This window comes from Argiope bruennichi, chromosome 5 (genome assembly GCF_947563725.1).
Source record: "Argiope bruennichi chromosome 5, qqArgBrue1.1, whole genome shotgun sequence".
NCBI classification, from domain to species: domain Eukaryota; kingdom Metazoa; phylum Arthropoda; class Arachnida; order Araneae; family Araneidae; genus Argiope; species Argiope bruennichi.
Genome location: NC_079155.1, coordinates 80,257,716 through 80,274,812, shown reverse-complemented (window position 1 = coordinate 80,274,812; position 17,097 = coordinate 80,257,716). Strand labels below are relative to the sequence as shown.

General features: G+C 29.2%; 1 protein-coding gene across 1 annotated transcript in view; it reads left to right on the top strand.

Moving 5' to 3' along the window:
* The window catches only part of LOC129968730 (metabotropic glutamate receptor 1-like), a 459,728-nt gene that overhangs the window by 372,425 nt on the left and 70,206 nt on the right, over nt 1-17,097 (top strand). The window contains exon 5 of the mRNA XM_056082915.1: nt 6,309-6,555. Coding sequence (XP_055938890.1) covers nt 6,309-6,555 — 247 coding nt within the window. The remainder of the gene's footprint in view (nt 1-6,308; nt 6,556-17,097) is intronic.

The window sequence follows — 17,097 nt, the reverse complement described above, 5'->3', positions numbered from 1 at the left end:
TTATATCCTCTTTGGGAAAAAGAATATATTTTAATTGCGACATCACGAATGCACGAATATATTATCATTGATATTAGGGAAATTGCTTGGCGGTCTGACGCAGATATTTTCGTATCATTCTTCATTAGTGTTAATAAGATACTAATGACTTGCTTATCAGTAAAAAAGGTCAACGCAGTTTTTTAACCAAAAATCAGAAAAACCGAGTTAGCCCTAATTGAGTCATTTCGTGGTAACTTTTGACAATTACTCTTCGCTGAAGAAAGTTATGGCAAAATATCTGCCATGCATGCTATTTATCATTAGCTATTATCTCATTAACATTATTCTAATAAAAATCATTCGTTAAAAGATTAAATTTTTCTATTTTATGCTCTGTAACTGTTGTACCCATGATATTTTAATATAGTTTAATTGATAATTGCATTGATTTGAAAAATTTATATTATTTTTAAGTTTTATAAAACTTTGATGTAGCATTTAATTATTCCATTTTGATTTATATGATGAAAATGTGATTTATTGAATGTTATTATTTCGATATTTTAAAGAAAATTTAATTACATTTATATTTTATGTCATTGTCAACAACTTTTATTTTTTTTAGTCTTAAAAGATATATGGGTCAGTATACGAATCATTGCGGGTTTAATGATAGCTATACAAATGACTGAACTTGTGAGATTTTTTTCGGATTAATAAAGGATTTTAAAATGTAATCATATTTATAACTAGCAAAATTGATTTTACTTCAAATCGAACTTTCTATTACGTGCTATTTTAACATCGAATCATTATACAATGTAGTTAAAGTTTTATAAAATGATAGAATCTTTAATATTGCATTTCAGGAATCCATTTTGGCATTTAAAATAAAGTATAAATTTGCACGTACGATTTTGATATTTTGGAGATTTCTTAACTAGCCTCTTCTGGCAATCAAATGGTTTGGCGGAAATTCTGTTGTGCATAGTTTAATTCTGTTATGTATTCCTAGATGGTTATGATTTCCTTAAAAATGCATCTTTATCAAAGACATTGTTTTATCGTCTTATACAGGTTTTGTTTATTATGCAGTTAAATCTTCTTTAAGATATTAATATATATAATATGAGCCATTCAAAGCGCAATCTTCCTGAAGTTTCTTTATTATAAGTTGTCTTTCGCTATGCTTATCTTCACTTTTTTAATTTTTATGTAAATTTTGAACTCAGATAATAAAGAAAATCTTTCTAATATAACTCTCAACAATATTTTTAAAAAATGTCACAATTAAATTTTTGATGAAAGAATGAAATGGTCTGTATTTCATTGCAGCGATTGAAATTATACAATTGATTGCAATTATTGAAAATTAATCAGGAACTATTTTTAAAACTCTTTCAAAATTTAGGAAAAAATTGTATGACATGTAAATTATTATCATTAGAATAATAATTTCTTGAATTTTAAACGATTTATAAATTATGCTTCTGTAATAATACTTTTGGAAGTCATCACGTGTCAAATCGAAAATTTTACTTAATTTTGAATTCATTAATATTAAAATACAAATTTTAAAAAAACTGTTTCTAGCTTTACATTCCTTCACATCTCTCAGCAAACCCTTTTTTTCACCAAATTGGTTGCTCTAAATCCAACGATCCTTCTGCAGAGTACTCACACTCATACATTTTTCTTTATTATTAGTAAAAATCATGTCACTGAAAAAATATATATTTTTGTATAACAATAAATATCTTTGACACAGGAATCTAAGCATTTTTACTAACTTTATCGTACGAATATGAATTTTGGACACTTTTTTTTCGACAAAATGAAACCCAAAATTTGACACCGAATTTCTTTAATTTAAATCATTGCAGTGTCGAACTATTGTGTTTACGCGAATGTTGGAATACGAACAAGCAGACGATCCACTCTTTGACATAATTGGTTCATAATTGTTCACTTGTACGCGAACAGCCGGAAGCAGATAGACTTTCTGTGAATGAAGTTCAATCAAAATTTGATAAAAATCTACAAATTTTGTCATGAACTTATATAGCAAGTTTCGTCAATGTAACTCGAAGAGTTTTTAAGTCATTATGTTCACAGTCAAACAGACGCAATGCCAAAAACGTGTTTTTGGAACTTAAGAAAGGCTGAAACAAAGAAATTCATCAAAATCTCATGTTTAAAATTTTTGACTATAACAGATATAGTCACTATATTAATATAAAATATTGTTGTAAAAATACTTCAAAATAATTTTTATAAAATTTAATGTCAGACTACAAATATATGTAGTATTGAAACTGGTAAAAGATTAAAGCTATGTTGTTGTTTTTTATTTTATTTTAAAGAGGTGTAATAAGTGTTTCTTAAGTATAATAGGCTCAACAATTATTGAAATGAAACAAAATAATTCTAACTAATTTTAATCATTGAGGACCAATCAGATATAATTCGTATTAATTAATTCGTATAAAGTGAATTCGAATTCATAATGTCTAAGCGGGAACGTTTTTAATCACATGCTGAAAAGGCGTCCATATTAAAAGCATTTAGAGAATAAAATCTACATTTGAAAGAAATTAAATCAGTTTAAATGACTCTATGTTCAAGAACAGAATCCCAATTTTTTTTTCTTTTAATTTTAATAGTTTATTTATATATTTTGGCGGAGAAAGTTTGATATTCCCTATTTATAGTTAGAAACACTTATGCAAATTTCACGTTTATATGGCATGCAATTTAAGTTTATTAATGTTAGAGATTTTTCTTCAGTTTCGCCGAAATGTATCTAATAAATTGCTTTTTTCTTGGAAACCCGCCAGGCTGTGTGATAAATAACTATTTCCGTGTCATGATTTACATATCTACTGGTGGCAAGCCCTTTTTTTGCGAAGGTCATTTTTTTTCCAGTAGTATTTGGTTCTCTAAATTCTGAAATGGAAGCATTTTTAAATTTGCTTTAGTGGAATTGTTCGAATAGAGAATTAGTAATTTTCCTTCGTTTTTGTGTTATTGTGTTAATAATAAAGAAACTCTGGTTTTCTAATAACGAAATTCAAGGAAATGTGGAAATAGCTTTTGTATTGAAAGTCGTATAATTTTGGATACATGCATTCCGTACAAATTTCAAAAAATAAATATATTTTAATAAGTTTTCGTTTCGTCTATGATTTAGAAATACCCTTTTTTTAATAACAACAGTAAAAGAATTTTAGTAATCCATTTGAAATTAGAAATGAGATAAATTCAGTCTGCTGCACTTCAAAATAAAAATATTTCTATTATTCACTTTTTTTTGCATAAATAATTTATTATGGAATGAAAATTAAATATTAATTCTAATACTTAATGCCCTTGCTTTCTCAGTGCAAAAACATGTGGATTTATTTATTTAAATCTATTTTCCATATAAAGTGTATAGAGTATCTATGTAGAGTATGTGAGTACAAATACTTTTGAGCTATTTTTTTATATTTTTGCTTATGTTAAAAAATATGATCAAGTGTGTTTTTTTGTGGTCTTTATTTAATTTAAAAATTTATGTTAATTTGAGATTTATCTTATTAGTTAAGATTTATATCAAAATTCCATTTTATCATAATTTTAAAGAGATTATCTTAAAATCCGTCTATCATACCAGAGGAAAAGGAAATTAATTAATGGTGGGGTTTCTTATAACTCAAAAAACTGAAATGCAGTCAATGAGTAAAGTAATATATGAGGAATTATTTATTCAGCATTCTAATGAGATCGTAAGTCTCATTGAAAACTGCTGATTAACTTTGAGAAAGTTAATGGCAATTTTATTTCATAGGTTGGGGAGGATCTGAGTATGTATAGATATGCAAATGATTTTATTAAAAAAACTACTATCAATAGAAAAATAAAAACACCAAAAATGAAGCTATAGCAAAACTTTCAAATGTATAAAAAGTAGAGAAATATAAATTTTTACTATTTTCCTATATATATATATATATATATATATATATATTGATAATAGTATTCTTTAATAAAATCATTTGCATATTTATACATACTCAGATCCTCCCCAACCTATGAAATAAAATTGCCATTAACTTTCTCAAAGTTAATCAGCAGTTTTCAATGAGACTTATGATCTCATTAGAATGCTGAATCAGTAATTCCTCATATATTACATTACTAATTGGCTGCATTCCAGTTCTTTGAGTTATAAAATGTCCCATATATATATATATATATATATATATATAGGGAATTGAAGGAACAGACCGATAAACAATTATTGTGTTTATTGAGAATTCTGAATAAATTTTCATAATTTTGGAATTTACTTTTTACGGCTATTATAAAATAAAATTAAAAAAACTTAACTATTAAAATTGTTTTCATTTGTTTTATGAAAAATTCACATTTTTAACAAGTTTAGATTTTACTGAAGTGAGAGTTTTGTGTAGAAAATGAATTTTTCCTAGTACATTCAATCAAATAAATATTAACAAAATGAATTTTTTTTTTCTGAATTTTTGTGCAAACGATTTTATTAGGAATTCTGAATTTTAACGAAATTTCCATTTGGATGTAACGTAATTTTTGGAATCAACTACTTGTCCATATTCTACAAGACAGATAGTAAAAACTTCCAATCGCACCAAATAATAATACTTATAGAAATTCACAACACAAGCGGATATAACTTCGTAAACAAAAGAGAGATTTAAGAGGACTTAGAGTGCACTGTGAAGAGCTCATTTAATTTAGTTATATTGACGTTCCATTTTAAAGCAACACTAGGGCCATTTTGGGATGGATTTCGTAATTTTGAACCGTGGTCAGATGCCGAGGACGACACCTGAGCTGATCCTCCCTCTTCAAACTTCCACAACACACCAGCAGGAGACGTTTAGACCCAATGGATTTTATGTGCACCTGAGCCGCTTACATGACAGTTCTTCGGTGGAATCGGTAAAGAGCTCACACCGAGATCAAAACAGTGTAGTGAGAATTCATTAGACCGCGCTGTTTTAATTCCTCCTGATTTATATAAATTTCCTGACAGAGCATGATATCTTTTTAAACCTTTAAATCTCAAATCATAATTCAGATATCGCCAGGATTCTAGAACCTCCATTTTTATTCCAAATTTACCAAATTCGCCAAATTGTCGCCAAGTTTCAAAATTTGCCATTAAGATCGGTAATCATTGGCATCTATTTAGGATTCATTAATAGCATCTATAAATTCCTTTTTTATCAGCGATGAGATTCTTTTAGGAAAAAAAATAGTTTGCAATTATAACATAATGCATATTTTTTATTTATTCGATATGAATTATGCGCTTATTATTATTATAATGCAATACGAATGAGATATTTCGGAATCTCTAGTTTGCTTTTGAGTTGTTCATGAACTCTGAGAATTTATAATGAATGATGGCAATCAATCATTGGCTTAAATATTTGAAGCGAAACACATCAATCGTAGTACTCTTGAATGAATTTGCTCGTATGATGTATTCAAACTGTCTCTGAATTTAACCTACCATCAGTGGAAGATTTATACGTCTTGAATTAATACGAAGTACTTGAATTTAAATGACCCACTTTCAATAACGGAATTTTGTCTGACAAAATTTCCTATTTTGCTAATATTATTTCATATTACTTCTTCTTGAGTATACTTGTAAAAAAATGAATTCAATCTGTGCAAAAACATGTTATTGTCAATTGCATTTAATTTTAAAGTTGGTGGAAACATTCATGGAAAACGATCCCATTTTGGTTGGATCTCAGGTATAACGGCATCGTTAGATTGCTAAATATATCAAAGCTATGAATGATTTTTCTCAAACTTTTGAATGATTCATTTAGGATTTTACGATAATAAATTTAAAATTATGTTATCTAATTTATATTGACATTATTATGATAAAATGACAAATGCTAAGTATTTTAAGAAAGTTGCCTTGTTTTAATTTCTCATTTACAACTTGAATTTAAAACATCTCTATTTTACAAATTGTTGCAAGTATAGTATCTCTGTTCAAGTCTTCAAAAAATATTTTCTTATTTCAGCAAATTCTGCACCAAAACATCAATTTAATATAGACATATATTTCCGGCTAACGAATGGTAACTTGATTTGATAACAAGCGTTCAAATATATGACTATCTAAGTTTTGTTGTAATCGAAACCGACCTTACATGCAGCTTATGTAGTTTTAACGGAATACATAATATTATTTTTTTTCTAAAATTACGACTTTTGATATTCTTCTAAGATGCTTATTTTTAATAATATTTTAGCTAAACAAATTTCTTTTTCTTTAGGTAATTACGGGGGCAGCGGCATGGATGCTTTCGTGAAGCTGGCCCATGAGGCAGGTATCTGCGTGGCAGCCAGTGACTCTGTCCTGAGTCACGCTGAGGACTACGTCTTCGACCAGATCATCCGCAACCTTCAGAAGTACCCCAACGCGAAGGTGGTGGTGTGTTTCTGCGAGGGGATGACGGTAAGAGGACTGCTCAAGGCCATCAGAAGACTGAACGCCACCGGAGAGTTCCTGCTCATCGGAAGGTAAGACTACCATCAAAAGATTTAAAATGATATTTATTTTTTATTTATATCTTTTTTTGCAATATGGAGATAAGCCCTCATGGGCCTGAGTGCTCCCTTAATTCAAAAGATTCAAGTTTACTTGTTTCGCTTTCGGTGTTAGCTGAGAACTTCACCATTCAGAATAAGCTAATTAATTTTAAATGTTTATTTCATCTTAGCAATTTTTGTAGCTTTATTATTATTTGTCATTTTTAGAATAAAAATAATTTTATTTTTGCTGTTAAAAAATAAGTTTGTAAATAATATTTTTAATCAGTTTGTAATCAATAATTAAAATGGAAGAAAAAGAAATCGCAATGCTATTAATATGGATCAGTGTTTAATGAATTCTGCTGATAATAACCGATGCCAAATAAATAACATAATATGTATTGATAGATTTGAATTAGTTTGCAGAAATGTATGGAAAATTTAAAACACTTTTTACGAAGCTTTCTGTATTTTTTTATTATATTAGAAAATATTAATCCTACACCTTGATTGTATGTTGTATTCTTTTGCTTACAAAATACAAATTAATGAAACTCTTGCTTAATAGCTTTAAAAGAAGTTTGTGTATGATCATCCCATTATTTCCTTGCTGATGTTTGAACTCAATTATGGAATTAGGTACCGCCTGTAAGTACAAGTTCGGTCATCATATGTATCCAAACAGGTAGTAGATACTTAACGTATCTAATTTGAAATATAAACATTTCAAGGTACATTATTTGTTTATCGCGAAAAGTAACAAAATCCAAATCAGAAAAAAATGTAAATTAATCTCTTAATTATCTTGAACCGTACTAATATCAAAATATTGCGTCTTAAACTTATAAATAAAATCTTTCAAAAACCCTATAAGTCGATACAAAGATTGCACATTTTCCGAAACTCCGCAAGTGTTTTTTGGATGCTGAGTTGTATCAGCAGATTTCCATAACTAAAGTCATCATCATAAGTGTTTTGCATGTTTTAGAATTTCAATTCTGTATAAAAGAAAAAATCAGGTTTATCAATTTACTGTCAGTATTTAATACGTATTTGCATAGGTATTGTTGCGCATATATTTTCCTATTATATAAACAACAATGTAATGAACAACAAAATAGGAACTTTTTTTATATCAGCTTGGTTACTTATAATAATATACTGACAGTGTTTAAACTTTCAACACAAGGAATATCGATAATCTTAATTACATGGCATGGATCAAGTCTATAATTGAATGCCGGCGTCCTGACATAGGGGAAGCGCGTCTTCCCCATGATCTAGGCGCCCCGGGTTCGAGTCCTGGTTTGGGCGTGGTTGTTCTTCCTGTTCTATCTGTGAGATGTGTGAATGTGCTCTCCTGTAAAATGGGGTTGTGCAACGAATGAGTGATGCGTGAGTAGTCAAGTCCTACTCTTGGCCCAAGATGGCTCTACGATAAAAACAAGAGGCGCTCCACCTTAGGCTTAAATCGGCTGTCTTCGAACAGCGGGCTTGTCCGTGGCAAGTACCATAAGAAACAACAACAACAAACAGCTATAATGGAATTCAATCTAAATTATCTATCTGAAATCTGTCTTTGCTAATGTTGGAAATAACAGCGAGTTTCAAGCCGTGGTGATTATTGAATTTGGGAACTCTATCTCCATGACATATTACTATATTAATGTATTTGTCCATGACATATTACTATATGGATGTATTTGTCCATGACATATTACTATATTGATGTATTACTTTATTAACATTCTTTCAACGATAAAACTAGAGAATTACTTCATTCAGATTCTGGTGAGTTGGCAAGCATGACTTCAGAATTTTGTGATAACATACTAGTCTATTTTGATATGTTATGAAAGTGACGTGGTTCAAAGTTTGTCAAATTTGGATGTGTGCTTGTTTCTTTTCTTTATAATACAGAATTCATCTACAAATTACCACAGTATGTCGGTAAGAAAAACAACTGGTTAATTATAACCCAATATGTGTTTGCTAGTCACTCTAAGTAAAATACATACTTCTCTTTCAGAAAGTGTAATCATCTGTCTCAGGTCAAAGATCAGTCACTGACTCAGAGATTGCTTTAAAGCTTATAACAATAAACGTGAATTAAAAGTTACTTCCTGAAATCTACCTTTACCTATTTTTCATTAAAACTCTCTATTCTAGATGCATACGCGGGATAGAGCGTAAGCGAGGGGAATCATCCCACAGGACGGGGGTTTTGTGTCGCTAAATCTTATTTTTATTTTTAAAAAAATTTCGAAAAAGTCCTAATGCCGTCATTTTTGATAACTTTTTAGAATATTAGTTCATTCATAATACGAGAACATTTTACCTCTGACAAATGGCATTTTCTTTTCATAATAACTCGAAACCAAGGCTTTTCGTAATAAAAAGAGAAGAGCGCGAAATGTATCCGAAGGTATGCAAAATGCAACAGAACTAACGATAAAACTCAAAAAGACTAATTACGGGTGCATTATAATAACTAAAAAAAGAAAAAGAAAAAAATTCATAGGGAGACCAGAAACGCGAATGATTCGATCAAGTGCAAAGTTACACAACCCAGCTCTGTTTATTTACATGAAGAGCAAAATACAAAAATCAGGCTGATTATGAGCAAATTGAAGATCAGAATACTAAAACTATATTCATTTCAAAAGTAATATACAGAGGGAGCCATGTTGCAGCGTTTAAAAATTGTTCCAGTTTAAAATGCACATTTGCATCACCGTTCCATGAGTTTAATTTCTAAAAATGTCCGGGTGGTACGCCGAGCTGTGAAAGCGTTTGTAGGTTATGCATCTATGACACGCCCATCGCGAAAGGGTTAGTTATTATAATGAAGATATTATATTGTTGAAATAGATCCATTGCCATATAGATTCACATTCCTCACAGGTAAAGTGCGTTGAAAAAAGTGTAGATAAGATATGATTGCAAATCTATACATCAGATATGATTACTACATATATACATCAGATATGATTGCTATATCTGGTATTTATATACCTGCATACATCAGATATGATTGCTATATCTGGTATTTTTATACCTGCATACATCAGATATGATTGCTACATCTGGTATTTATATACCTGCATACATCAGATATGATTGCTACATCTGATACAGGGACTTGCATACATCGTAAATGACTGCAAAATAAACATCAGCATATATTATACTTAAAACTACATTTTATGCTTATTCTTTAAATTTCTCATTAAAAACTATCTTAGTTTCTCTTTGCATAACTTTACCAGCAAAATAATGATGACATGGGAGAAAAATAATTGCTTTCCTTGTTTACATTGGAAAAGCTGCGTACTATGCGTAGCTGGGATATACGAGACCTTCTTAAAGTAAAAATATCTTAGGTAAAGGGAAGGTGAAAAATGAACCCAACAAGTGCCAGAAACCATCGTAAAATTTATCTGAGAGCAAATGCATCAAATATGACGTTGCGCTGCTGCTTCTTTACTTACTTGCGATGCCATTCTTCAGTAGAAAAGATTTATTTCCCGCCAGTCTACCGTAATGATTATAAATTAATTATGATTACCAAGTAAAGCAATTATGTACTCTTTGTGGAACATTTTTTTTATATAATCTGTCACTCAAAGTCGATTTGTTTGGTAGAGCAAAGACGTTCTAAAACAAATGTTTGTTATCAAAAGTAGATGGGCGCAACACATATTACTTTGCAAAATGTTTACCATATTATAATAATGTATTGTACAAGCACTTTTAAGTGCTTGTACAATACATGTTGAAAAAAGGACTGAAATACATAATCGTTCAAAAATAGTGAACTTATCTTAATAAATTGTTTGACTGAAATGTGCAAGTCTGAAATATTTAGCAACTATAGACTATCATCCTCAAATTCTATGAAGTCACAATTAACTGGTGTTAAAAACTTCAGTGGATTAAAAAACTTTAGCTTTTGGCATTTATTGAAAATACTCGTTTTGGAGAAAAATTTCAAACGAAAAATAAATTGATATTTAAATTATTCCAGAAATTTTCTCTATGAATTTGGCATTTTAAACATTTCAAGAGAATATATGCAGTATTATTTTCTTGACTTCAAAGGATCTCTACGAAGAACAATCATGTTTTTGAAAATTAAAGGTAAGCTGTTACCCCTTAAGGAGAAGTTCTTGCAAAGTGTACAATAAAAAAAGAAACAGAGAATTAAGTAATTCATTGAATAATATATAGATATAAGCAGCTGGAATTTCATGATCTCTTGGTGTTTTAGAAGATGGATATAAAGAAACGTGATATTTGTTCATTTTACGTTTTTGTTTCCCACTAAATTTTCCTTGATGTAGAATTGTCCTTTCGAAGTACTGAGCCAGAACTTGAATATAAATTTATGCCCCTATTAAATAAAAAAATTACAAAATAACAAAATCTTTAATTTCTTGATGCAAATAATAACATATATAATATATATTCTTACCTAATTTGGCATATTTAACTTATAACAAATTAATATGAATATGAAAGAAAAATAACTACTATAATTTTATTTCAATTGTTGTTTTTACTATTTTATTCATTATTTAAATAAATTTAAATCGTCCTGTATATAATTTTCCATGATAAGCAACAGTAATTGAATAGCTTTCTTATCTTTCTGAATCACAGAAAATTATTTATTTAATTATCACTAAGTTAAATAAAAACCTTTTACAAAGATAAAAATAAATTGCCTCCATATTTTTGATTTTAAAAATATTAAGTTTTATTTGAATAATTGGTATTATGTGTGTGTGTGCATGTAAAACAAACTTTTACCAGATGCGTGGCCGAATAGAAGAATGGATTGGAATCTCCCGGGAGGGAATCTTTGCTTTATTCCATCCCGGGATGCATAATTTTTATGTACCAGGAAAAAGCGACGAGATACGTCAGTCTATATCACGATACAAGAAAAGAAGAACATTGTAAAGAACATTCAAAATTTTCTTTTGAATGGTCTTTACAATGGGATTTTGATAGGAATTGTGACAACGAGTCGATTTAGGATAGGGAAATTTAGGTATCTTTAAAAGAATGTGATAAGCATTACGAACTTTTATCTCTTCACTCGGAGCTTGAGAAAATTCAGAAGTAAGCATTTTTATAGAGCGTGTGCAGCATTAATTTAAAAGAGTAGGAATTGGATCAGGAAATAAGAGAACATTTTAGAATGAAGTTAATATGGGTTAAATGAAGATAAAAATTAGATTAAGAGATATCATTACACACACAAGCAAACACATACACACACACACACAAAAATAAACACAGACAGACACAAACACACACACACACATATATATTTCTTGTATAAAGGTTTTTATGTACTTGGGGATACAAAAAATATATATTATTAGATTTCCTTATCTTATAACATTTTCTGATCTATTAGTTGGTAGCATTGTGGAGGGCCTCCAGCACACGCCCTGTACAGACCTTATAGACGCTACTGCTGCTCAGATGCTTCTAAATAATGCTTCTAAGAAATAGAAACATCAATCCTTAGACTGTTTTCCTTTCTCACTGTCAACAAAGCTGATCTTTCCAAGAAGACATCCTGACAAGCTGTCAGGCGGGAGCTTAATAAAATGAATTATTAATAAAGTGCACAGCTCCTGATCGAGACTTCTAGATTCCGCCTTTTCTCACCTACATTCTGTGGAAAAACAAAGAAATTTAGCCGTTTGTATCACACCCATCGTGAAATGATGAATGTATTCATTTCCTGACTACTTGTGTACTTGATGTCATTTGGAAGATCAGTTTCCAAGCGTTTCGATAGCATTCAAGTATTTTCTCTTATTGGCGGCCGCCAGCATTTTCTTTCATGCCAAATGTTGATATTAATTAGAGTATGTCAGTTTAGAATATGTACTGAGTCTATTTCGTCATTGTTATAGACGCTTTAGATAAAATGTTTGTTTAAAAATAGATGAATATAATACAAATTCCATCGCAAAATGTTTATCAAACAATACTCAAACATTGTACAAACCGTTTAAATATTAAACAAACGGGTCTTCCAAAATTTTTCTCGTGTACTTTCTTACAAACTTGTCATGTTAGAGAACGCCTTACATGGCATTGGCATATCATATTACGAAATATTAACTTTTGACGTGAATTTTCCATTTTTACTGATTATATCGTGTGATCCTTGGCGAGTTATTTGGCCTCCATTAACACTATCCTTGGCAGGCATTAATGGTATCCAAAAATGGCATTTGTGTTTTAGACACGTTTTTCTCAACCGATTGAAAGTAAAATTTGACATAAAATGCTCCTGTAGTCAAATTAGATATATTTAAATCATTGCGTTTTTTAATTATCTCATTTAGATGTTTCTGAAAGTAAATACGGACAGACAATCAACCCATAGTTCGACTTAGCTCAAAATTTGACACTTAGATGTTAAATGTGTTTAACGAATTTTACCTACTTGGCTCTCTTCGTTTATAATTATTGTGTTAATTTTCATCCAAACAACCAGATAGATGAACTTCTTCTGAACAGATTTTACTCAAAATTTGACAGAAATGCTGAAATCTGTTGTAAAGACAGTATACCGAATTTCAACATTCTAGCTCAAAGCGTTTTTGAACTATCTTTGTAACAGACAGACAAACGGACATTTTCCCAAAATGTGTTTTCGAACTCGTGGAAATCTAAAGCACGGAGATTCGTCGAAATCTGGAATTCGAATTTTTTTGACGCTTGCTGTACTTTCTCTATGCTACCTTTATAAAGTTTATATTTACAAATTGTTTGATTGCAATGCACAAATTGATATCTTATACAATAAATTCTACCATCCCTTCATTCCATGAAATTGAAATTAATAGATCTCAGAAAATTTTAGTAAATGAAGAAACATTTACAACTCAGTTTCATTAAGAACTATTTTTTGGAACGAGGCTTTGAAAAATTGAATAAACTGGTGTCTAAAATAAAGTTCATTCTAAATGTTTGCTCTATGAGGGTAGAATTTAAAAGGAAAGGCGAAAAGTTCCATTTACTCATTCACAACTATAATTATTTAATTCTTGACGGAGTAGAAATTACTGATTTATGAAACGGAAAGTAAACATGTTGTGTGAAAAAAAAATTAAAGTTTTAAATATACTTTAGAAATTTTTCAAATCAAGTGATATTTTCATTATTTTCGTAAAACTTAAAACTAGTCGTTTGTTGCAAGTAAATAACTGCTTTAAAAAACTTTGTAGATAACGAGTTGAAATCTTAGATAATTTGTTGTATTTTCGAAAACGCTTATCGTTCTTTGAAAATAATTGCTACATGGAAGACATTGTTATTTTCCAAACTGTTTTATATATTTGCAATGCTGTCTATTTTGTCGACATTTAGTATTGTTATTATGTTTCAGAAAGTTCTCTAATGTCCTCGGAATAATAGGAGCATGAACTAAATGGAAAAACCTCCTGCTTTTTTTTGCGGTTTATTCAACAGGCATGTAATCCAAGATTTAAAAAGAAATACTTGAACTAATAAAAACCCCGGAAAGTTTAGAAAACATTTCCTGAACTAACGATAAATGCTACAAGATTCAGAAGAAATGTCTCGAACTGATAAAAATATCTTATGAAAGCAGAAAAACGAGATATGGTAAATTATATCTAATATGAATATAAGAATTGTATAAAAGCCATGATTACTTAGAATATGAAATCCAATGTTAACTATTAACTAAATAGATACAAATGAAAAATTAAAAAGAAATAGCTATATGCATTTTTTTCTGATTTCTCTGGTATGAATCAGTTTTTTTAGTAAAAAATATTATAAGGAAACTGTTTGTTTCTCTGAGCAAGTGACCAATTTTATCAATGATTCGAACAAAATGTAATGAAATGTATCCATTTAAAATATTAAATAATTGCAAAATTAAAATAAAAAATTGCCTTAAATTATTAAAAAACAAGTTATTGTTCTCAGAATTATAAAGTGCCTGTTTTCAATAAAAGAATGTCTTAAAATAAACAGTCCATCTTTGGGGAAGATAATAGTTATCTCAGATAAAAAGAATATAAGACTAAACTACCCAAAAAAGAAATATGGTTTTAAAAAAATCTATCAGTTTATATAAATTTTTAATAAATAACGTTAGTAAAAAAAAAGTTTCAATTATTTTAATATTTTTTTTCAGATATTGCATATTATTAAATTGATATGGACATCCATAAATCTCAATGTCCTCCAAATAAATTATCAGTTTTTTTAATAATGCATCTGCAAAAGCATCATTAAAATCTTGAAAAATGGATTCCTATCTTTCTTTTTTTCTATTTCCCTTTTTGCCCCTGAAATCTATTTGTCCCTAAGATCAACATGTTGTAATTATTTTTACATAGAATAGATTGTATTTATTTTAATAGTATTAATATTTTAGATTAATGATTTTATATTAATATTTTAGAATCTTCTTTTGTCAATTTAAGCTATATTGTTTCGATGCTCAAAAGCGTATATACGATGCTAAGACAGGCTGATTTGATGAAAACATTGAGATGAATTGTTTTCTTATTTATAGTCAAAAAACAACGTGGCAGGTAATACATTTCTCTTAGCAATAGCTTCTTATTGATGACGAAAATTACTTTTACTCTTTTAAATCCTATTAAAAAACAACAAATTCTTCAGTGACAAATTTCCTGCAAGTAAAAATATTCAACACCATTCTTACAAATAGCGGTAAAGTAATGTTTCCATTATTCATTCTCAAAAGAATTCTTTGTTGAATTTTTGAAGCCTGGAGCTATGATTAGACCTCAGTGGTGTCATGAAATGTTAACAAAGTTCAAGAAAAATTGAAAAAAAAAATCCTTAAACTTTCTAGTGATCCATACTATCGCATAACAACTCTAAACTACTAAGAGTCAAAGCAAGAGAAAAAAAAGATATTTGTCAAACTTCAAGGGGGGAAGTCTGTATCTATAGTCCCAGTCTGATAAGAACAAGATCCCTTGCGAGGACAGCATTTCAAAAAAGAACAAATAAAAAAATAAAAAAAAATTAAGAAGAGAATCCAGGATTTCTTACTTGGCAGATGTCTATGGCCTATGGATTTAGAGGGAACCACACAAATTAGTATTATAAATGTCTTTAGTTTATCTTGTTTATAAATAAAAAAGTGCATATTCTTTGAATTGTAAAATCAGATAATATTAAGATTTTGTTATGTATAAATGATCAGGTTAGCCTTTGTTTCATTAAGTTCACTTTGTTAAAACAGTTTATAAATACCGAGCGTCTTCTTACTGTTCATTCTCAGATATGAAAATACATCAAGCTTCTACACATGCGCTAGGTGGCGATTATTTCACCAAAAATAGGAATGAAAGGATAGAAAATGCGTGTAATGGGACAGAAAACATATTCAAGGCCTAACAAATAATTCCAGAAGTGAACAAAAAATTCCCATCTAATTGTGTATCACTCATTTGAAGAGTTAAGTCATCCGAAAGTGTTGGCAAAGGATTTCTAAAACGAATAGATGATAGTATTGGGACTGCTGTTCATAACGAATGAAAGTATATCCATAAGGTTACTAAAAAAATCTAAAGTAAATCAGTAACGTGAAATAAATAACGTTCAATTTAATAAAAGAGGGACCTCATTTTGTGCACAGCCTAGGATTACAAACAATCTAAATCTGCCCTAGAGAGCATGCGCAATTCACACAAATAGTAGCCAAAAGATTTTTTATATGAACATACAGTACCGCTACAAGTGCCATATGGGGATAAATACCTAAACAATTCCGGATAGTAACTTCTTTAAATAATTACTTTAAAATATACTCTGCCACATTATTTTTTGGCAGAAGCTCACATTATAATAAGCATAAAATATTCAAGTACGTGAGAAATATAAAACACGCAATATCTGATAGAAAATTTGTTAAGGTATAAGTGCACAATTTAACTGCTTTGTAAAATAAATTTTGAGTAGAAACAGTAGAACATTTAGAAAATTATGATACTTTCATTATTTTCCATGCGCTTAATTAAAGGAACTCCTTTAAAATAATATACTTTCTCTTTAATTTGTGTATTAAACTGGATTATTTTTTTATAAAATTAATCATTTGTGCTAATTAATACAATATAATGTAGTTTATTACTTTTTCCAATAAAATTAAAGGCATTTTAGTTACATATGAAGAAAATGAACCTGTATCTAGGGATGGAAAAAACCATTTAAATGTTAAAAATAACACAATTGCCAGAAAAATAATGAGCCAATTATTGATTGCACTTGATATGATTATTTTATTTAAAATCATAAATCGACTTTTTACCGTATTACTCTGTTATGGGAATGATTAAGAAAATTGTTAACGGCGGCTGTTTTCTGTTTTAAAAATATTTATAATAGATGTATGTTTATGAAAAAAAAAAGCTTTCAATTTTCATTTCATTTCATTGATGTTGCATGTAGTTTGAATTAGACTGACATCATTTTTTTGTGAGTACA